The sequence below is a fragment of the Cherax quadricarinatus genome, chromosome 3 (assembly GCF_038502225.1).
Source record: "Cherax quadricarinatus isolate ZL_2023a chromosome 3, ASM3850222v1, whole genome shotgun sequence".
NCBI lineage: Eukaryota > Metazoa > Arthropoda > Malacostraca > Decapoda > Parastacidae > Cherax > Cherax quadricarinatus.
Genome location: NC_091294.1, coordinates 7,630,402 through 7,657,320, shown reverse-complemented (window position 1 = coordinate 7,657,320; position 26,919 = coordinate 7,630,402). Strand labels below are relative to the sequence as shown.

At 40.2% G+C, this 26,919-nt stretch overlaps 1 protein-coding gene across 1 annotated transcript in view; it reads left to right on the top strand.

Annotated features, from left to right (window-relative positions):
• Positions 1-26,919, top strand: part of Zip102B (Zinc/iron regulated transporter-related protein 102B) — a 111,633-nt gene that overhangs the window by 54,767 nt on the left and 29,947 nt on the right. Inside the window, exon 5 of the mRNA XM_053801478.2 lies at positions 20,789-20,874. Within this exon, the coding sequence (XP_053657453.1) occupies positions 20,789-20,874 (86 nt within the window). The remainder of the gene's footprint in view (positions 1-20,788; positions 20,875-26,919) is intronic.

Below are 26,919 nucleotides of genomic sequence, written 5' to 3'. Positions count from 1 at the left end.
TTTATAGATCGGAGTGACCCTCGCTATTTCGAGGATTGTTGGGAAGGTAGATGATTCAATGGATTTGTAAAAGAGCATTGCAGTAATTGGTGACAATACTTGAGAAGCTTTTTTGTACATAAAAGCAGGCAAGTTGTTTATGTCTCCTGCCTTGTTTTTAAGGGTGTTTATGATGAGCGTAACTTCAATGGGGTTGGTTGGAGCTAGGAATAGCATATTTGGGTAGGTACCTATGAGGTAGTCTGATGGACGGGTGTTTGTGCTTGGTATCTTGTTTGCTAGATTTTTTCCTATGGTGGAGAAGAAAACACTAAGTCTGTTTGCTGTTTTGGTTGGAATGAGTAGAGGTTCGTCTGATTTTGTTAGTTTTTGTTTTTGGATAACTTTTTAGTTCCAAGAATTTCAGATAGAGTTTTCCAGGTTTTTTTCATATCACCTTTGATGTTATGTAATCTATTTTCATAATACAATTTTTTTGACCTTCTTATCAGGCTGGTAAGTGCTGATGAGTAACTTTTCGACTGTTCTCTAGTTATTCGACCCATTCTATACTGTTTTTCATATTTGTGATTTGTGTTAATGGATTTGAGGATGCTTGGTGTTAGCCAGGGATTATTCAGTCTCTTTGCTGTGATCTGTTTTGTTTTTCTGGGGCAATGTCTGTTATAGAGGCATTGGACTTTTTTTTTTAGAAAGTTATTTATACATTCATTTATATCTGTATATGTATCGAGCTCATTTTGCCAATCGATGTTATTCATAGCCGCTATATAGTTGTTAACTGCTGTCTCGTTATGTAGTCTGAAGGTTACTTTAGTAATGTCTTGTGGCAGTTTGCCCAGATTAGTTATGAGAAAGGTTGGGTAGTGGACTGTAGTGTTGTCTGTGATTATGCCTGATTTTAAAGGGGATATGGTCTTTGTCCAGATGTGGTCTATTAAGGAGATGCTTGTCTCGGAGATTCTTGTAGGTTTAGATAGTGCTGGTAGCAACAGGCAGTTACTCATTGTGTTTGTGAATTTGGTTACTTGTGGGTCCTGGTCGTGTAGTATGTTTATGTTGAAATCTCCTGTTAGTAGTAGGTGGTCTTTATTCATGTGTGCATCAGTAATCATGTTTCCTAGTTTTTCACTAAAGTGATAAATGTTTGACTGTGGTACTCTGTAGATGTTTATAACTGTGAGGGGTTTTTGCAGGTCTTTTGATATAAATTTGGCTATGATATATTCTCCATGTTCGTCCCTTGTGCTAGATTTATTGATACATTCGAGTTGATTTGAGTAGTATATAGCTGTTCCTCCCCCTTGCTGGTCTGTTCTACAGCTGTGTATGGCCATGTAGCCAGGAATGGTATAGACATCTTTAATATCAGGCTTAAGCCAGGTTTCTGATAGTGTGATGATCGATATTTTGGAATGAAGGGAATTGAGTAATGCTGTGAGGTCATCATAATGTTTGCTCAAGGATCTGAGACTGTAGTTAAAGATGGTTATGTTATTGTTTGCACTGAGTAATGCCTTTGCTTGGTCTGCTGTGTAGTAATTACAGTTACTGGTTGATTCGTGTAATTCATTTTGTAAAAAATTTACATCAGGATCTATGCCTGTAATCATAGGATGAGAGTAATTTTACAAACTAGATTTTCTGAGTAAAATGATACAAGATTTATATTGAATCTACAACTAGACTTACAACTGTTCACTGGGATGATTTCACTGAAGACGGGGTAGAAATTAGCCGATCTGTGGACCAGTATGCTTTTGTATTATGCTTATAGACATGAGGCATAAGCATTATTGTTGCAAAAAGCAAATACATTTCTGCAACAGTTGTCTTTCTACCGGTGTAGTCTCGACTGTGGTGATATGATCGTATTTTCCATGGCGTACTCAAAATATTTGTTACTTTCCCTGACAGTAGTTTCCATCAAGGGCTGGTCAAAGAATTCCAGTTCATTTGCAGTGTTTCCAAGGGGACAAGTAGGTAGAATTCCACTTTGAGAGTCATCAAAGTGGTGGAGCTTGGGAACAAAATTGGGATTTTGCTGCCAATCCCAGATACGGTTTGCTGGTGGATACTGGACGTCATAAGCTGGTTGTGCTGGTAGTTGTGGTTGTGGTGGGCTGGTGGCTGACGCTCTGCTTTGTCCTTGAACTGAGAAGTCAGCAGCATGGGTCTTAGCCTGGGCTGGTGAGTCATGCATGGCTGTGGCACTACCATCACCACTACCACCACCTACTGATGCCTGTGGTCTATCCATGCCAAGTGTAGCCACATCATTCTCACTTTCACTGTCTATTCCTGGTGTAGGGCCACTGGATGTACTCCGTCCCCTGGGCACTGCATAGGGTACGCTACCTGAGCACACGCGGCGGTGTATATACCCATGCTTCACTTGTGAATATGTTTCCTCACTATCACTACTCGAATGATCGTCAAGAGCAATTAAATCACAATCCACGTCACTATCATCATCATTACTAAAGTCAGAGGCCTCGCCACGCAAAAATAATAGTTTTCTCTTGCGATGAGGTACAACTGAGCGTGACTGAGGCATGCCCACACCAGAGGTAGAAGGTTGAGGATCATCAGGGTTTTCTGCACTATTATCGAAATCCTGGTCATTCCTTTCGGTCACTAACTGATCAAAGCCAAAGAATACGTCTTCATTTCCACTTCCATCAGAGTCAGAACTATCAGATAGGACGAGGAGAGTCCCAATTTTCCTTGGAGTGAGAGCTGCTTTGCAACGAGGCATGGTGAACAAAGGTAACTGAGCCGGCATTCCCACAATGCTATGCGGGCGCCTAGAATTTTTGTTTATGGCACGCACACACACCACGCAAACCCATTCTCTCACATGTAGGCCTACCAGCCTTTTCGCGCTAAATTTGACGCCGCTAGAATTTTGGCATAGATCTACAGTTTGGACCCTGAACGTAAAGCCATAGATCTATGGCATGGGCCCTGAAAGGGTTAAAACTTTTGGCTGTCTGGAACAGATTAATTGGATTTCCATTATTTCTCATGGGGAAAATTAATTCGGCTTACAATAAATTCGGCTAAGGACAAGCTCTCTGGAAAGGATTAATATCACTGGTCGAGGGTCCACTATATATACTCACCCCTCTGGGTTTTCTTCTGTTTTCTTACTAGTTGTTGTTCCTGTTTATTTCCTCTTGTCTCCATGGGAAAGTGGAACAGAATTCTTCCTCTGTAGGCCATGCATATAGTATGAGGCTACTAAAATGCTGGGAGCATGAGGCCGGTAACCCCTTTTCCTGTCTAAATTACAGTCAGATGTTGGTTTTCATATGCCCTAGTTTTTATACGATTCGGTTTTCAATGACTATTTTTGTTGAAATTTTGTCCCAGTTTTCGTACATTCACTCGGTTTTCATATACTAGTTGAAAATGGTCCGTACCAAACTCATCCGCCAGCCTGTGTGACTCGGCCACTCATTTCCTGAAATCGAGCGCCCACACAAAGCATCCCATGCATTCACTACTCGGTCTGTCTTTGTTTCTAGTTGAGTGGGCATCACCCCGTGCATTCATCCAAAACATTTCGTAATAATCCATTTTTTTGTGCTTGTTTGAGTACGACTGCTAAATAAGCCACCGTGGGGCCAAAGGAGGAGGAAGAGAGAGGAGAAAATGTGCCTTCTTCAGTGATTAAGGACGTATGCAAAGTGGAATGAGTTGCAGAGTTTTGTGGAGAAATATCACCTTAACAAAGCTGTTGCAAGCAGTGTCTGCAACATATTTGATGACAATGCCTTGTCCCATTTTAGGCAAATCTTAAAGAGATGCCAGAAACAGACCTCTGGACAGATTTTTTGTGCGACAGGGGTCCAGTGATTATAAAGCTGGTCCTAGTGCCAGTAAAAAACAAAGAAGGGAAGTAACCCCAGATAGAGCTTTGATACCTGAATTCCTTATGTACAGGGATTTCCCTTCCAAACAATAACCTCTCCTTCTCCCTTTTCCCTCCTTGCCCAAGCAGTAACCTCTCCTCCCTTTACCCTCCTTGCCGTCTTCCATACACCAACTAGAGTCTTCAATAAAGGTAAAAGTGATGTTAAATGTTCATTTATCCATTTCATTAGTCATTTATATTTATTTCTCATTGTTTTCTGTATGCAAAATCTATAGTTATTCTCTATAAATGTATTTTTTTGTTAATATTTTTGAGTGTATGGAACGGATTAATTTTATTTACATTATTTCTTATGGTAAATAATGCTTCAGTTTTTGTACGCTTGGGTTTTCGTCAGACTTTCCAATGTCAGAGGTTCCATTGTACAGTGGACCCTCGAGTTTTGTGATTAATCCGTTCCAGAGAGTCTGCCGACTGGCGAAATTCATGATTGGCGAATCTATTTTCCCCGTAAGAAATAATGGAAACCCAATTAATCCATTTCAGACAGCCAAAAATATTAACAAAAAATAATTTCTTTAAAGATTAAATATAGATTTACATACAGAAAACAATGACAAATAAATATAAAGCACTAATAAAATGGATAAATGAACATTTAATGTCAAACTTAACCTTTATTGATTCTTGTTGGTGTAGGAGGTAGGTAGGAGGCAAGAGGAAGGCGAGTTTATTATGCTTCAATATGAGAGTTAGAGGTATTGGGAAGATGGAGGGAATATTTTGAGGAATTGTTAAATGTTGATGAAGATAGGGAAGCTGTGATTTCGTGTATAGGGCAAGGAGGAATAACATCTTGTAGGAGTGAGGAAGAGCCAGTTGTGAGTGTGGGGGAAGTTCGTGAGGCAGTAGGTAAAATGAAAGGGGGTAAGGCAGCCGGGATTGATGGGATAAAGATAGAAATGTTAAAAGCAGGTGGGGATATAGTTTTGGAGTGGTTGGTGCAATTATTTAATAAATGTATGGAAGAGGGTAAGGTACCTAGGGATTGGCAGAGAGCATGCATAGTTCCTTTGTATAAAGGCAAAGGGGATAAAAGAGAGTGCAAAAATTATAGGGGGATAAGTCTGTTGAGTGTACCTGGTAAAGTGTATGGTAGAGTTATAATTGAAAGAATTAAGAGTAAGACGGAGAATAGGATAGCAGATGAACAAGGAGGCTTTAGGAAAGGTAGGGGGTGTGTGGACCAGATGTTTACAGTGAAACATATAAGTGAACAGTATTTAGATAAGGCTAAAGAGGTCTTTGTGGCATTTATGGATTTGGAAAAGGCGTATGACAGGGTGGATAGGGGGGCAATGTGGCAGATGTTGCAAGTGTATGGTGTAGGAGGTAGGTTACTGAAGGCAGTGAAGAGTTTTTACGAGGATAGTGAGGCTCAAGTTAGAGTATGTAGGAAAGAGGGAAATTTTTTCCCAGTAAAAGTAGGCCTTAGACAAGGATGTGTGATGTCACCGTGGTTGTTTAATATATTTATAGATGGGGTTGTAAGAGAAGTAAATGCGAGGGTCTTGGCAAGAGGCGTGGAGTTAAAAGATAAAGAATCACACACAAAGTGGGAGTTGTCACAGCTGCTCTTTGCTGATGACACTGTGCTCTTGGGAGATTCTGAAGAGAAGTTGCAGAGATTGGTGGATGAATTTGGTAGGGTGTGCAAAAGAAGAAAATTAAAGGTGAATACAGGAAAGAGTAAGGTTATGAGGATAACAAAAAGATTAGGTGATGAAAGATTGAATATCAGATTGGAGGGAGAGAGTATGGAGGAGGTGAACGTATTCAGATATTTGGGAGTGGACGTGTCAGCGGATGGGTCTATGAAAGATGAGGTGAATCATAGAATTGATGAGGGAAAAAGAGTGAGTGGTGCACTTAGGAGTCTGTGGAGACAAAGAACTTTGTCCTTGGAGGCAAAGAGGGGAATGTATGAGAGTATAGTTTTACCAACGCTCTTATATGGGTGTGAAGCGTGGGTGATGAATGTTGCAGCGAGGAGAAGGCTGGAGGCAGTGGAGATGTCATGTCTGAGGGCAATGTGTGGTGTGAATATAATGCAGAGAATTCGTAGTTTGGAAGTTAGGAGGAGGTGCGGGATTACCAAAACTGTTGTCCAGAGGGCTGAGGAAGGGTTGTTGAGGTGGTTCGGACATGTAGAGAGAATGGAGCGAAACAGAATGACTTCAAGAGTGTATCAGTCTGTAGTGGAAGGAAGGCGGGGTAGGGGTCGGCCTAGGAAGGGTTGGAGGGAGGGGGTAAAGGAGGTTTTGTGTGCGAGGGGCTTGGACTTCCAGCAGGCATGCGTGAGCGTGTTTGATAGGAGTGAATGGAGACAAATGGTTTTTAATACTTGACGTGCTGTTGGAGTGTGAGCAAAGTAACATTTATGAAGGGATTCAGGGAAACCGGCAGGCCGGACTTGAGTCCTGGAGATGGGAAGTACAGTGCCTGCACTCTGAAGGAGGGGTGTTAATGTTGCAGTTTAAAAACTGTAGTGTAAAGCACCCTTCTGGCAAGACAGTGATGGAGTGAATGATGGTGAAAGTTTTTCTTTTTCGGGCCACCCTGCCTTGGTGGGAATCGGCCGGTGTGATAATAAAAAAATAATAAAAAAAAAATGACGCTAATATCATCTCTACAGCTTAATCTATCACAATTCATCTAATATGACATTATAAACAATATTAATAACATAGCAACATGATATATACTCTAGAATGAATAAAATATGTCATAATGTATGAGAGGAGTAAATGGTGTAAGTGTTGTTGTTGGGTTTAAGGGCCGCCACTGAGAGAAGCCGTGTTGGTGGAGGCTTTGACCACCACCACCACCACCACCATTTATTTATTTATTTATTTAAAAATTTGAGCACACATACAGAGGTACAAAAAATACAGATAAGAGCAGCATGCCAAAGCCACTTATACTATGCATAGCATTATGGGCTGGCTTAAAATTAACTTAAGATTAACTAAGCAATGATGACATCAGTGATAAAACTTTAATGTAAACAGATTACTATAAAGCACAAGTGAGTATTACAAAGACAGGTCATATGGTTGTATGCATTGTTGTACATTCAGTAGAATGGAGTATTCTGTTAGGTAGTGTATTTAAAAAATAATAAAGTTAGATTGGGTTTTAGGTTTAACATTTATGTGATATAATTGTGAGAAACATTTAAGATATACAATTTATAAGGTTCAGTTATTCAGTATTTATTTGGTTTTGGGTGAGTAAGTGATCTTTGAGAAGAGACTTGAATTTATAAACAGGTAGTGTTTCTTTTATATTTACAGGTAATGAGTTCCAGATTTTAGGGCCTTTTATGTGCATTGAGTTTTTGCATAGTGTGAGATGGACACGAGGAACATCAAAGAGTGATCTGTGCCTTGTGTTATGGTCATGTGTTCTGTTGAGGTTGGCAAGGAGATGTTTGAGGGGAGGGTTAATATCAGAGTTAAGTGTTCTATGTATGTAATAGGTGCAGTAATAAGTATGAATGTTTTGTATGGTGAGTAGGTTTAGTGTATTGAATATTGGTGGAGTGTGCTGCCTATAGTGAGAATTTGTTATCATTCTAACTGCAGCCTTTTGTTGGGTAATTAGTGGTCTGAGATGGTTACTTGTTGTTGAGCCCCATGCACAAATTCCATAGGTGAGATAGGGGTAAATAAGAGAGTGATATAGGGCCAGGAGGGCTGACTGTGGAGCATAGTACCGTATCTTCGATAGTATGCCTACAGTCTTGGAAATTTTCTTAGAAATTTGTTGTATATGTGTATGAAATTTGAGTCTATTATCAAGGTGGATTCCTAAGAATTTTCCCTCTGTTAGCTTTGTGATAGGTGATCCGTTTATCATTATGTTAAGAGGGACATCTGTAGCTCTGTTACCAAACTGAATGAAGTAGGTTTTGTCAATGTTTAGTGTAAGTTTGTTAGTCCTCATCCAGGTAGATATTTTCTGTAATTCGGTATTTACAGTATTGGCTAGCGTGACTGGGCTCGGGTGGGAGAAGACGTATGTAGTGTCATCTGCAAATAGTGTGGGTTTGAGTAATTGCGAAGCATTTGGTAGGTCATTTATGTATAGGAGAAAGAGAAGAGGGCCAAGGACACTTCCCTGTGGGACACCAACTGTAATTGGTTGTGCAGAAGAGTTTGCCCCATTTGCATACACATATTGGCTTCTGTTGCTGAGGTATGACTTGAGGTAGTTAAGGGAGTGCCCTCTTATACCATAGTGTGACAATTTTACGTGGAGCAAGTCATGGTTAACTGTATCAAAAGCTTTACGTAAGTCAATGAAGATCCCCAGTGGGACTTCTTTTTTCTCTATTGCAGTGTATATATGTTCTAGCATGTGTATAATAGCATCATTAGTATTTTTATTTGGCCTGAATCCAAATTGGCAGGGGTTGAGTATGTTTTGGGAGATAAGGTAGGAGTAGATTCGTTTATGAATTAATTTTTCGAAGATTTTTGAGAGAGGGTGTAAGTTGGATATTGGCCTATAGTTATTCAACTCTGTTTGGTCTCCTCCTTTGTGGATCGGGGTGACCCTTGCTATTTTGAGTACTGTAGGGAAGGTGGAGGATTCAATGGATTTGTTAAAGAGTGTTGCAATGATTGGTGATAGCACTTGTGACACTTTTTTGTATATAAAGGGTGGTAAGGTATTTAAATCTCCTGCCTTGTTTTTTAGCGTGTTGATAATAAGGGAGACTTCGTATGGGTTAGTCGGAGCTAGGAACAGTGTGTTCGGGTAGTTGCCAGTGAGGTAGTCATTTGGTGGGGTATCTGAGCTTGGGATTTTATTGGCAAGGTTTTGTCCTATAGTGGAGAAGAAGTCATTGAGTCTGTTTGCTGTTTCTGTTGGTGGGAGTTGGGGTTCATCTGATTTTGCTAATTTTATTTCGCTATTTCGTGATATCTTTTTTGTTCCTAGAATTTCTGATAGGGTTTTCCAGGTCTTTTTTATATCACCTCGTAAGTTGGATAATCTGCTCTCATAATACAATTTTTTTGCCCTTCTTATCAGGCTGGTTAGGATTGACGAGTAACGTTTTGTTTGGTCTCTGGTTATGTGACCCATTCTGTACTGTTTTTCATATTGGTGTTTTGTATTTATGGATTTGAGAATGCTGGGTGTTAACCAGGGACTGTTCAGTCTCTTAGCTGTCATCTGTTTAGTTTTTTTAGGGCAGTGCTTGTTATAGAGGTATTGGGTCTTTTTTAGAAAATTATTAATACATTCGTCAATATCTGTATAGATTTCTAGCTCAGTGTGCCAGTCAATGTTTGCTACTGCTGTTGTGAAGTTATTAATGGCTGCCTCATTGTGAAGTCTGAAGGTGACTTTAGTAGTGTCTTGGGGTAATTTACCAAGAGTTGTTATGAGAAAAGTAGGGTAGTGGTCTGTGGTATTATCTGTAATTATGCCTGATTTTAAAGGGGATATGGTGTTGGTCCAGATGTGGTCAAGTAGGGAAACACTAGTCTCTGTAACTCTTGTAGGTTTTGTTACTGTTGGTAGCAACATACAGTTACTCATTGTGTTTGTGAATTCAGTGACGTGTGGGTCCTGGTCTTGCAGGAGATTTATATTGAAGTCACCTGAGAGTAGTAAGTGATCTTTGTTCATGCGTGCATCAGTTATCATACTTCCTAGGTTTTGACTAAATTGGCTAATGTTTGACTGTGGAACTCTGTAAATGTTTATCAATGTGAGAGGTTTTTGTAGGTATTTGGATTTGAATTTGGCTATAATATATTCCCCATGTTCATCCCTTGTGCAAGTATTAGTGATACATTCTAGTTGGTCTGAGTAGTATATGGCTGTGCCACCCCCTTGTTGGTCTGGCCTACAGTTGTGTATGGCTGTGTAACCAGGAATGGCATAGACATCTGTACTATCAGGCTTTAGCCAGGTTTCAGTTAGTGTAATGATGGACATATTGGCATGTAAGGAATTTAGTAATGCTATGAGGTCATCGTAATGCTTGCTTAAAGATCTGATATTGTAGTTAAAGATAGTTATGTTGTTGTTGGCACTGAGAAGTGCCTTTGATTGTTCTGCAGTGTAGTAATTACAGTAACTGTTTGATTCATTTAAGTCATTAAATAAGAGGTTGGTATCAGGATCAATGCTTGTAATCATAAGATTTGTAGTGAATCTATAGTTAGAATTAAGTATAAAACAAAGTAAATAGTCTTAAGCTAAAAAGTAGCACCTGAATTATTTAACAAATGTAAAATAATGTTCTAAGTTTTTTTTTTTTTTTTTTTTTTTTTTTTTAAGCTAAAATAAAGGAGACAATATAAAAGGGACTAATACAAATAAAGTGATAATCAAATAATGGAGCTTGGGAATATGATAGTAGGTAGTACTATAAAGGTAATTCTTTAAAGTTAGAATTATAGTATAAAATAATAATATAAAAGGGACTAATGTAAGTTGTGGTGAACAATAAAGTGGTAATCAAATAAATGAGCTTTGGAATATAATGGCAAAATTGTGAACTTATTCTACTTTAGCACCTGAGAATAGCACCTTGATTATTTTAACAATTGTGAATGTATGAACTAGGGTAGTTATATAAAGCTAAAATAAAGGAGAAAATATATAAGGGACTAAAATTAAGTAATGGTAAACAAAGTTAAATGGACAGGTGGTCACTATGAAATAATATTGGTTTAGGAGTAAGATCTGATTTGTAATATTAAATAAATTGAGCAGTTTATTGCACAATAAAAGTAAAAAAAATGAGGTAGTTGGTACTAGCTAGCAAAAGATAGTTTTGGTACTTGCAAAAAAGTAATTGGAATATACACTAATTGCATACACAATGAAAAGTGACTAAAAAAACAAGTAGTGATAAACAAAATTAAATGGACAGGTAAGAATAATGAATATTATTAATTTGGAGTAAGATTTGACTTGTAATTTAAAATTATGAGCAATTAATAGCAGTAAGAAAGAAGTATAGAGTATTGGAGGTATTTCCTTAGCTAGTGATGAAAAATAATAAAAATAATAATGTACAATATAATAGTAACGTACACTATATGCACCACACGTATATATGTATTAAGGGCACTTATCTAATCTGTTACAGAAATGTCAGCTTTTCTAAGGAAGGTAGAGAAATCGTGTTCGTTTGAGATAGTATATTGTTGTCCTGTTGATGTTTTCCTTACTAGTATTTTCCCATCTCGCGTGAAACACTGATGTATTTTGTTTTCCTGTTTAAGTTTTCTCAGCCTGAACAGAAGGTTTTGACGTTTTTTTGTTAGACACTCATTTATGTACACTCCATTTTTCATTGTAATTGCTGATTTAATTAGGTCCTTTCTTTTATCGTATGAATGAAGTCGGATCATTATACTGTGTTTACTTCCTGGTTTTCCTAGCAAACGTGTTTCTTTGATTTCATTGTTTTGCACGATGACTTGTACGTGGTTCTGTATTATCCTGATAGCAGTTTCTTTGCACTGTGCTTGTGTTATGTCACTAGGAATGTGTGGACTGTTTATTATTACTGCATCAGACAACTTATCTTGTTCAGTTTTGTCGTCTTGGAAATCAAGGTATTCATTTAGTCGAGTGTGCATGTTCTGATTCCAGTCCTTGATTGCTTCTTCAACCTTCATATTTATTGTTGTTATTTGCTCAGTGTGACTGGCTATAGCTGCTTTTAGAGTATTTTCTGTGTCAACACTTCCCGATGTAATCTTCTCTTCAAGGTTTTGGATCTTATTCTCGAGGTTGGTTATCTTGGATTCTCGTCGCTCGAGTGTTGCTTTGATATCTTTGATTTCATTTTCTAGAGCAACGATGTAGTCCTTGATATTGTCAGGAATAATCATACCTGAGTTATCATGGGTGAATCCTTTGAAGGGAGTGGAGTTGGAGGGGGAGTCAGCCATGTTTGTTGTTGTTGTTGTTGTTCCTTGGGTGGCGGTGGTGAGGGGGGTTGATGATACACTGGCGTCCTGCTGGGTAGACAAGTTGAGTTCTAGGGTCCTTGCTGTTATTCTTTTATTACTGGTGTTGTTTCTTCTGCGATATCCTTTCATAGTATCACTGAAGTAGATATTGTGTAGCAATGGAGGAGAAGGCTTGTTTTCTCGGAGCTTGGGTTAAGTGATTGTCTGGCAGCGGAGGCAGTGTTTGGGTTAGCAGGGCTGTCTTCCTTAGATCTTCTAATTTTGTCAAGATTTGGGTTACATTCTTAGTATTCTTGGGTCATGTTGTGGTCTACGTGGGTTCATGTAGTTGAACTTTCACTTTAGGCCATCACAAGTTTTGTTGAGCGATGTTTTTTTGAGAAAGAGCTGGTAGGATACCGTTGCTGCCACTGCCGCGGCTGGATCACACTTAAACAATGTATGTAATTTATAAATAAGAAATATTTACATTTTAATTTATAAATAAGAAATATTTACATTTTAATTTATAAATAAGTAAGTTTATTCAGGTATACACAACTACAGTTACATATATAGATTATCATACATAGCAGCATATGTGTAAAGTACCCAGGATAACCCAAAAAATTCAAGAGGGACACATTTTCATTGGTGTCCTTTTATTTATTTTTTTTTTTTTATTATCACACTGGCCGATTCCCACCAAGGCAGGGTGGCCCGAAAAAGAAAAACTTTCACCATCATTCACTCCATCACTGTCTTGCCAGAAGGGTGCTTTACACTACAGTTTTTAAACTGCAACATTAACACCCCTCCTTCAGAGTGCAGGCACTGTACTTCCCATCTCCAGGACTCAAGTCCGGCCTGCCGGTTTCCCTGAACCCCTTCATAAATGTTACTTTGCTCACACTCCAACAGCACGTCAAGTACTAAAAACCATTTGTCTCCATTCACTCCTATTAAACACGCTCATGCATACCTGCTGGAAGTCCAAGCCCCTTGCACACAAAATCTCCTTTACCCCCTCTCTCCAACCTTTCCTAGGCCGACCCCTACCCCGCCTTCCTTCCGCTACAGACTGATACACTCTTGAAGTCATTCTGTTTCGCTCCATTCTCTCTACATGTCCGAACCACCTCAACAACCCTTCCTCAGCCCTCTGGACAACAGTTTTGGTAATCCCGCACCTCCTCCTAACTTCCAAACTACGAATTCTCTGCATTATATTCACACCACACATTGCCCTCAGACATGACATCTCCACTGCCTCCAGCCTTCTCCTCGCTGCAACATTCATCACCCATGCTTCACACCCATATAAGAGCGTTGGTAAAACTATACTCTCATACATTCCCCTCTTTGCCTCCAAGGACAAAGTTCTTTGTCTCCACAGACTCCTAAGTGCACCACTCACTCTTTTTCCCTCATCAATTCTATGATTCACCTCATCTTTCATAGACCCATCCGCTGACACGTCCACTCCCAAATATCTGAATACATTCACCTCCTCCATACTCTCTCCCTCCAATCTGATATTCAATCTTTCATCACCTAATCTTTTTGTTATCCTCATAACCTTACTCTTTCCTGTATTCACCTTTAATTTTCTTCTTTTGCACACCCTACCAAATTCATCCACCAATCTCTGCAACTTCTCTTCAGAATCTCCCAAGAGCACAGTGTCATCAGCAAAGAGCAGCTGTGACAACTCCCACTTTGTGTGTGATTCTTTATCTTTTAACTCCACGCCTCTTGTCAAGACCCTCGCATTTACTTCTCTTACAACCCCATCTATAAATATATTAAACAACCACGGTGACATCACACATCCTTGTCTAAGGCCTACTTTTACTGGGAAATAATTTCCCTCTTTCCTACATACTCTAACTTGAGCCTCACTATCCTCGTAAAAACTCTTCACTGCTTTCAGTAACCTACCTCCTACACCATACACTTGCAACATCTGCCACATTGCCCCCCTATCCACCCTGTCATATGCCTTTTCCAAATCCATAAATGCCACAAAGACCTCTTTAGCCTTATCTAAATACTGTTCACTTATATGTTTCACTGTAAACACCTGGTCCACACACCCCCTACCTTTCCTAAAGCCTCCTTGTTCATCTGCTATCCTATTCTCTGTCTTACTCTTAATTCTTTCAATAATAACTCTACCATACACTTTACCAGGTATACTCAGCAGACTTATCCCCCTATAATTTTTGCACTCTCTTTTATCCCCTTTGCCTTTGTACAAAGGAACTATGCATGCTCTCTGCCAATCCCTAGGTACCTTACCCTCTTCCATACATTTATTAAATAATTGCACCAACCACTCCAAAACTATATCCCCACCTGCTTTTAACATTTCTATCTTTATCCCATCAATCCCGGCTGCCTTACCCCCTTTCATTTTACCTACTCCCTCACGAACTTCCCCCACACTCACAACTGGTTCTTCCTCACTCCTAAAAGATGTTATTCCTCCTTGCCCTATACACGAAATCACAGCTTCCCTATCTTCATCAACATTTAACAATTCCTCAAAATATTCCCTCCATCTTCCCAATACCTCTAACTCTCCATTTAATAACTCTCCTCTCCTATTTTTAACTGACAAATCCATTTGTTCTCTAGGCTTTCTTAACTTGTTAATCTCACTCCAAAACTTTTTCTTATTTTCAACAAAATTTGTTGAGAACATCTCACCCACTCTCTCATTTGCTCTCTTTTTACATTGCTTCACCACTCTCTTAACCTCTCTCTTTTTCTCCATATACTCTTCCCTCCTTGCATCACTTCTACTTTGTAAAAACTTCTCATATGCTAACTTTTTCTCCCTTACTACTCTCTTTACATCATCATTCCACCAATCGCTCCTCTTCCCTCCCGCACCCACTTTCCTGTAACCACAAACTTCTGCTGAACACTCTAACACTACATTTTTAAACCTACCCCATACCTCTTCGACCCCATTGCCTATGCTCTCATTAGCCCATCTATCCTCCAATAGCTGTTTATATCTTACCCTAACTGCCTCCTCTTTTAGTTTATAAACCTTCACCTCTCTCTTCCCTGATGCTTCTATTCTCCTTGTATCCCATCTACCTTTTACTCTCAGTGTAGCTACAACTAGAAAGTGATCTGATATATCTGTGGCCCCTCTATAAACATGTACATCCTGAAGTCTACTCAACAGTCTTTTATCTACCAATACATAATCCAACAAACTACTGTCATTTTGCCCTACATCATATCTTGTATACTTATTTATCCTCTTTTTCTTAAAATATGTATTACCTATAACTAAACCCCTTTCTATACAAAGTTCAATCAAAGGGCTCCCATTATCATTTACACCTGGCACCCCAAACTTACCTACCACACCCTCTCTAAAAGTTTCTCCTACTTTAGCATTCAAGGTCCCCTACCACAATTACTCTCTCACTTGGTTCAAAGGCTCCTATACATTCACTTAACATCTCCCAAAATCTCTCTCTCTCCTTTGCATTCCTCTCTTCTCCAGGTGCATACACGCTTATTATGACCCACTTCTCGCATCCAACCTTTACTTTAATCCACATAATTCTTGAATTTACACATTCATATTCTCTTTTCTCCTTCCATAACTGATCATTTAACATTACTGCTACCCCTTCCTTTGCTCTAACTCTCTCAGATACTCCAGATTTAATCCCATTTATTTCCCCCCACTGAAACTCTCCTACCCCCTTCAGCTTTGTTTCACTTAGGGCCAGGACATCCAACTTCTTTTCATTCATAACATCAGCAATCATCTATTTCTTGTCATCCGCACTACATCCACGCACATTTAAGCATCCCAGTTTTATAAAGTTTTTCTTCTTCTCTTTTTTAGTAAGTGTCTACAGGAGAAGGGGTTACTAGCCCATTGCTCCCGGCATTTTAGTCGCCTCATACGACACGCATGGCTTACGGAGGAAAGATTCTTTTCCACTTCCCCTTGGACAATAGAAGAAATAAAGAAGAACAAGAGCTATTTAGAAAAAGGAGAAAAACCTAGATGTATGTATATATATATGCATGTGCGTGTCTGTGAAGTGTGACCAAAGTGTAAGTAGGAGTAGCAAGATATCCCTGTTATCTAGCGTGTTTATGAGACAGAAAAAGAAACCAGCAATCCTACCATCATGCTAAACAGTTACAGGTTTCTGTTTCACAGTCATCTGGCAGGACGGTAGTACTTCCCTGGGTGGTTGCTGTCTACCAACCTACTACCTTTTATATTTACTCTTATATTTACCTTTATGCTTACACTTTTATATTTACACTTACCTTGGAGGAGATGTTAGTTTAATTAGTTAGTTTGATGGAGATGTTGGCAGAGGTTCAGGGTGGTGGAAGATAGCAGGGCGGTGTATGTTCAGCGGTCCTATACACATCCAACAACATTGAAGAGTTACTCTCATATTGTTTTTCTGTCGCTTACTCACTTAACTTACTTGCTACACTGTTAATTCTACACTTTATCGCTGCCTGGAGCTATAGCCTTTATCGATACCTGCTGCTTTAGTATCATACATATTGTAGAATCACTGAATCACTGAATCACTGCAGAAGGCACATTCTCCCCTCTCTCTTCTTCTTCTAATTTAGTACTTTGCTATGAGTTTTTTTTTTTAATTTTATCATGTGTCTCACCTTCTTTACCAAAGGGCTGGCACTAGGAGCTTTCTTTGGGCCCATGGTGGCTTATTTAGCAGTTGCAAGCACAAAAGACAATGAATTATTATGAAATGTTGTATGAACTCGTGGGGTGATGGTTACATAATGGTAAACAATGGCACACTGAGTGTGAATAGTGCAGGAGACTGGCTTTGTGTGCGCACTGACAGGCAGATGCGTACCAGAAGGTCGCCGAATCACAAGTCCAATCACGAACCACGAAGCTAAATTTTGCTGAGAAAACTTGCCGAAAGTTGGATTTCACGAATGTTGCGGCCGCCGAACGGCGGGGGTCCACTGTACTATTTTTTTTTTTTCCCACCCTGCCTCGGTGGGATACAGCTGCTTTGTTGAGAGAAGAAAAGTAGACCTTAGAGAGGGATGCATGATGTTGTCATGGTTGTTCAATACATTCATAGATGAGGTTGTAAGAGAAGTGAATGCTGGGGTATTGGGAATTAGTGTGGGATTAAAAGATAAAGAATTTAACACAAAGTGGGAGTTGTCACAGTTTGTTTTGTGCTTTTGAGAGATTCTGAAGAGAAGTTGCAGAGGTTGGTGGATTAATTTGGGAGGGTATTTAAAAGAAGGAAATGAAAGATTACATACTAGATTAGAGTGAGGGAGTATGTAGGAAGTGAATGTGTTCAGGTATTTGGGAGTGGACTTCTCAACAGATGGATCCATGGAAGATGAGTTGAAACACAGAATTGATGAGGGGAAAAAGGTAGTGGTGCACTGAGGAGTCTGTGGAGACAAAGAATGTTATCCATGGAAGCAACAGGGAGATATATGAGAGTATAGTGGTACCAATCCTCTTATATGGGTGTGAAGCATGGGTGGTGAATGTTGCAACTAGGAGAAGGCTGGAAGCAGTGGAGATGTCATGAGGGCAATGTGTGGTGTGAATATTATGCAGAGAACCCATAGCTGGGAGATTAGAAGGACGTGTGGAGTTACTAAAAGTATTATCCAGAGGGCTTCGAGAATTTGTTGAGGTGGTTCAGACATTTAAAGAGGATGGAGCAAAATAGAATGACTTGGAGGGCGCATAAATCTATAGTGGAAGGAAAGCAAGTAGGGGTTGCTAGGAAAGGTTGGCGAGAGGGGGGTAAAGGTTTCGTGTGTTAGGGGCTTGGACTTCAGTGAGCATGTGTTTGCATGTTAGATAGTGAGTGGAGACCAGTAGTTTTTAAGACTTGACGTTCTGTTAGAGTGTGAACAAAATAACATTTATCAGGGGCTTCAGGGAAACCGGTTAGCCGGACTTGGGTCCTGGAGGTGGGAAATACAGTGCCTGCACTCTGAAAGGAGGGGTGGAGATATGTCGCAGTGTTTGAACTTTTCTATCCACATGCCTCTGGCAAGACAGTGATGGAGTGAATGATGATGGAAGTGTTTCTTTTTCAGGTTACCCCTGCCTCAGTGGGAAATGGCTGATGTTTTAAAAATAAGTAATTTTTTTAAAAGGATAACATAGTCATGTTAGGTTTTGTTTGTTTTATAATATCCTGAGCTTAGGAGGAAGAGGACTGAAAAAGATGACAAATGAAGATTCTGCTCTTGACTCTCGCCCAGGCAGGTCATAGCAGCTCTCCTTACTTACTCTGTCTCCTTACGATCCCCGTTGGGGAGGGGAACCTTTACCAGCGTTGTCATCGCCTTGACTTACACGATGAGCTACGCAAATCGTGTAAAGATCAAACCAAGAAATGGTACCGTTGATGATTCAACGAAGATTGCTCTTGCAACTGTTGTTCAGGGAGCACTGGAAGTAAAATTCAACACCGTATTGTCACTGAAAGAAGCATTCATTGTTGTGTGTAACGATGATGCTGAAGCAGAGAAGCTACTCACTACAGAAGCCATCACTACTCTTACTACTCAAGGGTTTACTGTTACGTCATCTCCTGCCCTCAGGGCAAGGAAATCAGTATTCCTAAAAAAACTGGACAAGATTCTGACGTCTCAAACACCTGCTGAACTCAAGTCATCCATCGAGACGCAAAATACTTGGGCTACTGTTGACAGCATTACAAAAATCCCAAATGCAACGTCCATGATCCAGGTCACCTTCACCGACGTGAACATGGCTGCCACTGCACTGAACGAAGGTCTTGCTGTCTACTACTACTACATCAGCCCTACCTATATTGAAGCAGAGAGATATCACTACATCCAACATTGCTGGAACTGTTATTCATACCATCACACCACCAAAGCATGTCCAGTAAAAGACAAGAAGTTCTGCACTACATGTGGTAGTGAGGGACACTCCTTCAGTTCCTGCACCGCTGCTGCTCCAACACAACCAGCGTGCTTAAACTGCAAGAGTAATGATCACCATACACTGGCAGCAAAACGTCCTACAAGAAAGGATATTATGAAGAAAACACAAGATGCAGCAAAGAAAAAACCTACTAGCAACACTCCAACGTATGCAGCAATTGCAAAAATACAAGCAGACACTACAAAATTACTTAAAGCATCTACTCAGCCCACCTCCACCACCACCACCACCATCACTCCTCCAACATGTGACGTAATGAAGATTCACTACTGTCTGCTATACGCTCATATGCAAAACATGGCTGTACCTGGATCATTTAACTCTACCATCAACTAGTTATTTGCATTAAATAACATGCTTTCATTTACATTTCCAGCATCTCCACCTTCTGAAGAAATTCTCACATTCACCAAAAACTTAATCGCCAACTCTTCTCCAGAAGTTCCATCAACACCACCAACTAGTGACGTCAATCCAACAACGACCAATGAGAAGCCTCCACCGCCACCACCTCTCACTGAATCCAACCAATCAGAAGCCTTACACCAGAAACATCTTCTAATTCGTCTACTGAAGTTGAAAACGAAGCAACACCACCTTCCTCTACTCCACCACCGCCTTCTCTACTTAGCTCACGTCGATTACCTGGAACACCATGGGTTAAACACAAAGGACTCATATTCTACACCACGAGGCTGTACCCTGCAAGCATGACTCGCCTAGAACTCATCCAACATCTCCAAGACAACACTGTATCGTACCAAAGCGAAGAAAGACCATTCCCTACCTACAACCAGATACTCCACCAACTCCAAACCAACGAATACTACTACAGCTCTCCCATAAGTGTGATACAACTCTCCCGAAAACAATTTACCGCACTGATAAATGGTTTAAGACCATAATCAACTCATCCTGCTTGCTGCTTTCTGACACTCCCAGCTCCTACCGCTGCCTTCGCCATCCTCTCCTAGTGAGCCAAGCAATGACATCAGTCAAGCCTCTCTATCGACGTCTCCAGTACTTTTGTACCACATGTCCCAAAGTGGTTGGGCCACTTGCCTTGATTCCTCCTCTTCCCCTCCTCCCCATCCTTTTCCAGTTATTTCCATCCTTCTTCCTTCCCATCTTACGACAGATCTCGTCGTCCTCGATTCGATTCGATTCGACTGAAAAAGGATTGGTTAAAGAAAGAAGGATGGAAGAAGGGGTAGGGGTTACCCCAGGGAAGGTTGGAGGGAGGGCATGGAAGAAAGTTTTGAATGGTAGGGTCTTGAGCATCTAGCAGGCATTTATGAACATGTTAAATTGGAGTTAGTGGAGATGAGATAGACTTTCGAAGTGTGAGCAAGATAGCCTTAATGGTTTCAGAGGAACTGGTTAGCCATATCTGAATCCAGGAGGTGTTAAGTATAGTGCCTGTACTTTTTGATGGGTGGGTGGGGATGCTGCAGTGTAGATCACTTGATTTCTTATGTCCATGTGCAAGTTTTTTTTTTTTTTTTTTTTTTTTTTTTTTTTTTTTTTTTTTTTTTTTTTTTTTTTTTTTTTTTTTTTTGGTCACCCTTGCCTTGATGGGAGATGGCTTATGTATAATAACATTATCTGTAAAGTTCTGTTGTTTTTTTACTCATACCAATGAGTTGTTTTCCTGACTAATCCAATATCACTATCACAGATGTAAACTCTGTTGGTTCTTAATATTTTTTTGTTTAAACAGTAGAAATATCCTTTCTTTATCTTTATTCAATTTGCTGCCCATTCACATTCAGGAAGACTGCATATAAAAAGTCTTCCTTGTATCACATTCTGCCTTTGTGTACTGTAGTTCTGTATGATATACCTCTTCTTGTTTACTCTGCCTCACAGTAATTCTTACTTGCAGGATGACCCACAGGATAATGTTGGTTCTTTATTCCATAGCTGATGGTATTGCCCTGGGAGCAGCTGCAGCCTCTTCACACACAGATGTTGAGGTGATTGTCTTCTTTGCAATAATGCTCCATAAGGTACGTAGCTCAAGTGATGTATTATTAGTAGATTGACAAATAAGAATGATGGATGAAAGTAAATTCTTCCAACAGATGCTTCTTTAATTATAATTAGAACATGCTGCTGGACTATGGAAGTAAAAAGTCATTTGCCAATGTTTAAATGATATGAAGAAACTGCACATGGCACCATACAAAGGATCCCTGCTTATAGACAAATAGTTCAGGGAACCGACAAGTTGATAAATAGACACATGTGCATCACTTGGGTGTCTTTAATGAGGAAACCTTTCGCCACACAGTGGCTTCATCAGTCCATTCAAAGAAGAATGATGAAGAAAAGGAGGAGTTTGAGGTAATCAGTCCCTCAGCCTTGAGTCGATGTGATTACTCCTTTTCAAGATTGAAGGAGTTTACCTGGACTCAAGGCTGAGGGACTGATTACCTCAAACTCCTCCTGTTCTTAACCATTCTTATTTTGTATGGACTGATGAAGCCAATTTGTAGTGAAACGTTTCCTCATGAAATATACTCAAGTGTTGCACATGTGTCTATTTATCATCCCTGGCTTACAAACACCTGAGTTATTAGTGATTTTCACTTATGAATGATTTACAAAACAAGTGTTATTGATAAAATAATTTTTATATTTATTGAACTGTAGTTATGAATATGTACAACACACAACCATCTTTTGTAGTATTGTTTTCTATAGGATATTAGGTTGTTGAGGTGGTTCGGACATGTAGAGAGAATGGAGCGAAACAGAATGACTTCAAGAGTGTATCAGTCTGTAGTGGAAGGAAGGCGGGGTAGGGGTCGGCCTAGGAAAGGTTGGAGAGAGGGGGTAAAGGAGGTTTTGTGTGTGAGGGGCTTGGACTTCCAGCAGGTATGCGTGAGCGTGTTTGATAGGAGTGAATGGAGACAAATGGTTTTTAATACTTGACGTGCTGTTGGAGTGTGAGCAAAGTAACATTTATGAAGGGATTCAGGGAAACTGGCAGGCCGGACTTGAGTCCTGGTGATGGGAAGTACAGTGTCTGCACTCTGAAGGAGGGGTGTTAATGTTGCAGTTTAAAAACTGTAGTGTAAAGCACCCTTCTGGCAAGACAGTGATGGAGTGAATGATGGTGAAAGTTTTTCTTTTTCGGGCCACCCTGCCTTGGTGGGAATCGGCCAGTGTGATAATAAAAAAAAATTAGGTTCAGGGTTACAAACAACTCATTTGATAGTTGAAACCGGAGCCATGTACTAAATTGTGGGAGACATTGTTCTGCTTTAAGATCATTTTTTTAATGATTTTTTATAGGGGTGTACTAGAGTATTGGTATCAGTGGGTATCCCACTTCACTGCATTCAGGAATTCTCTCATTCCTCAAAGTTTCACCTAAAGTCTGGATTCTTGTACCCTCCACTTGCAGTTCTTCTCTTTACCTTCAGTTCCACAAGAACTAATGCCTGGGGAGGGGGGGCTCTCATATTCTATTTTGTTCATATCAGATTTTTTTTAACACTTCAGCCATTTCCCACCAAGGCAGGGTGACCCAAAAAAGAAAGAAAAAACTTTCATCATTCAACACTTTCACCATTACTCATACATAACCACCGTCTCTGCAGAGGCACTTAGTTATGACAGCTTAGATGTCCCTCCAAACTGCCAATATCCCAAACCTCTCCTTTAACCCTTTCAGGGTCGAGACCCTTGATCCTTAACCCTTTCAGGGTCAACAGGCCCTCTCAGAGACTTGTTCTCAGGGTCGGCCAAATTTCAAAACAAAAAAAAATTATTTTTTCTTATGAAAAGATAGAGAATCTTTTCTCGATCATAATGACACCAAAAGTATGAAATTTGATGGAAAACTTAGTGAATTATGCTCTCGCGAAGTTAGCGGTCTCAACGATGTTTATGCATCGGCGATTTTGCCCACTTTGAGCCCTGTTTTCGGCCAATTCCAGTGCACTTGTCGACAAAAATCATAACTATTTCTCTAGAACTCCATTTTTTCTATCGAATGACTACAAGAAACCACCCATTTACTGATTTCAACTATCCAATACAGTGATCAAAATTTAGCAATTTTGCCAATTTCACACAAATTTCAAAACATGCCAATTTCCGAATAGGGTCCAGAATAAACAAGAAAGACATTCCTGGCACTAAAATAACATTTCCTCTGTTCAGTGCAAAGTCGCTGTTTTAATCCAAAAACACGGTCAAAGTTTTTTTTTTCTCATTACGCACTGTGTGCTGCAGGATTTTTTTATACCGTGCACACTGACTACATAGACCCATTCCTTCATATGTAGGCCTACCAGCTTTCTCTCACTAGATTTGAGGGCGCTTGGATTCCCAAAATCTGCACAATCCAGGGCAACATGGGTTCAGGACAGGTCACTCCTGCCTCTCACAACTACTGGATCACTATGATATGGCCTTGGATGCACTGGAAGAAAATCAGAATGCAGATGTAATATACACAGACTTTGCAAAAGCATTTGACAAATGCGATCAAGGCATAATAGCCCATAAAATACGTGCTAAAGGAATAACTGGGAAAGTGGGGAGATGGATCGTCAACTTCCTAACAAATCGAACACAAAGAGTAGTTGTCAGCAGAGTTAAATCGGAGGCTGCCATAGTGAAGAGCTCTGTTCCACAAGGCACAGTACTCGCCCCCATCTTATTCCTCATCCTCATATCAGACATAGACAGAGATATACATCACAGCACCGTATCATCCTTTGCGGATGATACTAGGATCTGCATGAGGCTGTCATCTGCTGAGGACGCAGTTAACCTCCAAGAAGATATAAACAAAGTTTTCCACTGGGCAACGGTAAACAATATGATGTTCAATGAGGAGAAATTCCAACTACTCCATTATGGAAAACTGGAGGAGATAATAACTAGAACAGAGTATACTACAGACTGGCAATACAATAGAGCAGAAAAATAATGTAAGGGACCTGGGAGAAGTAATGTCTGAGGATCTCGCTTTCAAGGATCACAACAGTGCCACGATTGCATGTGCAAAGAAAATGATAGGATGGATAATGAGAACATTCAAAACGAGAGATGCAAAGCCAGTGATGATCCTTTTCAAATCACTTGTTCTCTCTAGGCTGGAATACTGCTGTACATTAACATCTCCATTCAAAGCAGGTGAAATCGCAGATCTAGAGAGTGTACAGAGATCTTTTACTGCACTTATAAGTTCTGTCAAGCATCTTAACTACTGGGAACGCTTGGAAGCACTTGACTTGTACTCGTTGGAACGCAGGAGTGAGAGTATCATAATCTACTCTTGGAAAATCCTGGAAGGAATGGTCCCAAATCTGCACACAGAAATCACTCCCTACGAAAGTTAAAGACTGGGCAGGCGATGCAAAATGCCCCCAATAAAAAGTAGGGGCGCCATTGGTACACTAAGGGAAAACACCATAAGTGTCTGGGGCCCAAGACTGTTCAACAGCCTCCCATCAAGCATTAGGGGAATTGCCAATAAACCCCTAGCTGCCTTCAAGAGAGAGCTGGACAGATACCTAAAGTCAGTGCCGGATCAGCCGGGCTGTGGCTCGTACGTTGGACTGCGTGCGGCCAGCAGTAACAGCCTAGTTGATCAGGCCCTGATCCATCAGGAGGCCTGGTCATGGACCGGGCCGCGGGGGCGTTGATCCCCAGAATAACCTCCAGGTAACCTCCAGGTAATACGTCAAAAACCCTGGTGCGTAAGCCGTACTAGTACGGCCGAAACCCTGAAAGGGTTAACTCCAACTCAGGGTCAAAAAATATTTGAAAAATAAAAAAATTATTTTTTCTTGTGAAATGATAGAGAATCTTCTTCCGATCATAATAACACTAAAAGTATGAAATTTGATGGAAAACTTACGGAATTATACTCTTGCAAAGTTAGCGGTATCGACGATATTTACGCATCAGTGATTTCACCCAATTTGATCCCTATTTTAAGCCAATTCCAATGTTTCAGTCTGCTAAAATCATAGTTATTTTGTTATAATTCCATTTGTTCTATCAACTGAGTACAAGAAACTGCCCATTTACCAATTTCAACTACCCAATAAAGTGGTCAGAAATTGGCAGTTTGGCCAGTTTCACACAAATTCCAAAAGGTGCCAATTTCAAAATAGGGTCCAGAAAAAACAATACAGACATTCCTGGCACTAAAATGACATTTTATCTGTTCATTAGTCGTGTCTCCAGGCCCCTATTACATTACTTTTGCTTTCCATTTTGAATTATTATTCTCAAAGAAAATAGAAGATTTACTGTTATGCAGACTACTGCATCATTGTAAAAATGGTATAAATAATATTAGCGCACTTGTGCAAGAATATTATACTCACCAGTTGATGTGAATTGGATGCATGGCTTGATTTGTTTACTCTTGAACATCGGCAAAAATCGAACATTTTCGCTACTTTGCACTCAATTTCAAGGTACTTGTCATTGTGAAACCAAACAAAATTATCTCTATTTCTGTAATATGTCTTCCATTCTATCAAGTGAGACCAAGAAAACAAGAATACAACCATAAATACCATACAAAAATAGACTGCAAAGCCACTGTTTTAAACCAGTAACACGGTCCAAGTTTTTTTTCCTCATTATGCACTGTATGTTGCAGGATTTTCTTTTATACTGCACACACTGACCATGCAGACCCATTCTTTCACATCTAGGCCTACCAGCCTTTTCCTGCTTGATTTGAAGGCGCTAGAATTTATGCATACTAGTACGACACCAACCCTGACGCGTAAGACGTATCAGTATGGCACCAACCCTGAAAGGGTTAAAGTGCGGGCATTGTTCTTCCCATTTCCAGGACTCAAGTCCAGCTAACCGGTTTCCCTGAATCCCTTCACAAAATATTACTGCTCACACTCCAACAGCTCGTCAGGTCCAAAAACCATTCGTCTCCATTCTCTCCTATCTAAAATGCTCACTTAGGCTTCCTGGAAGTTCAAGCCCCTCGCCCACAAAACCTCCTTTACCCTCCTCCCTCCAGTCTTTTCGAGCACTACCCCTACCCCGCCTTCCTTTCCCTTACAAATTTATACGCTCTCCACATCATTCTGCTTTGCGACACTCTCTCTAAATGACCAAACCACCTCTACAGCCCCTCTTCAGCCCTTTGACTAACACTTGTAGTAACTCCACACCTCCTCCTCCTCTGCAGCATTTACAACCCGTGCTTCACACCCATGTAAGAGTGTTGGTACCTCTATACTCTCGTACATTCACTTCTTTGCCTTTATGGATAATGTTTTTTTGTCTCCACAGATACCTGAACTCACAACTTACCTTTTTTCCTTCACCAATTCTATGGTTAACCTCATCCTTCATAAACCCATCTGCAGACAAGTCACCTCCCAAATATCTGAAAGCATCCACTTCTTCCATACTCCCTCCCTCCAGTGTGATGTCTAACAATCTCTATCTCGTTCCCCACAAATTCGGTGCCCCATGTCAGTCCCAGTTCTTCCAATCTGTTCATTTGTGGTTGCAAATACCCATGATGAGTAGCTTTACTTTAGCCCTATATTTGCTGCTAGCTGCCTGTGTTTTGATGTCAACCATCACTTTGTTGCCTCAGTCTCCTGTTGTTAGGTGGCATGTTGTAAATCACTACAACTGTAGGTTCTCCCGTCTTAATTGAGCCCACTATGAAACCATGAACTTCTTGCTTGTTTATCCTCCTCACCTCTTCAAAAGTCCACTGATTTCTGATTAACAGCACCGCCCCTCTGCCTCCCCTGTTTCTTCTGTCTTATTACTTGATATCCTGCTGAAAATATGGGATCTTGTATCATTTCAGTCAGCGTTGTCTCCAGTAGCTATAACATCTGGAATTACCCCAGCTATTCATTTAATTCATCACACTTTTCATCTACAATTTTTACCAAATTCTGAGCTTACTTTTCCCTTACCATACACTGATTTGTGTTGTCGAGTCCTACTGTGTGTTGCTCATCCAATTGTAATGGGGGAGGTAGGGGCTGGTGTTCCATGGGCACAGAAAATGCACCATTAGGTCATTTGTG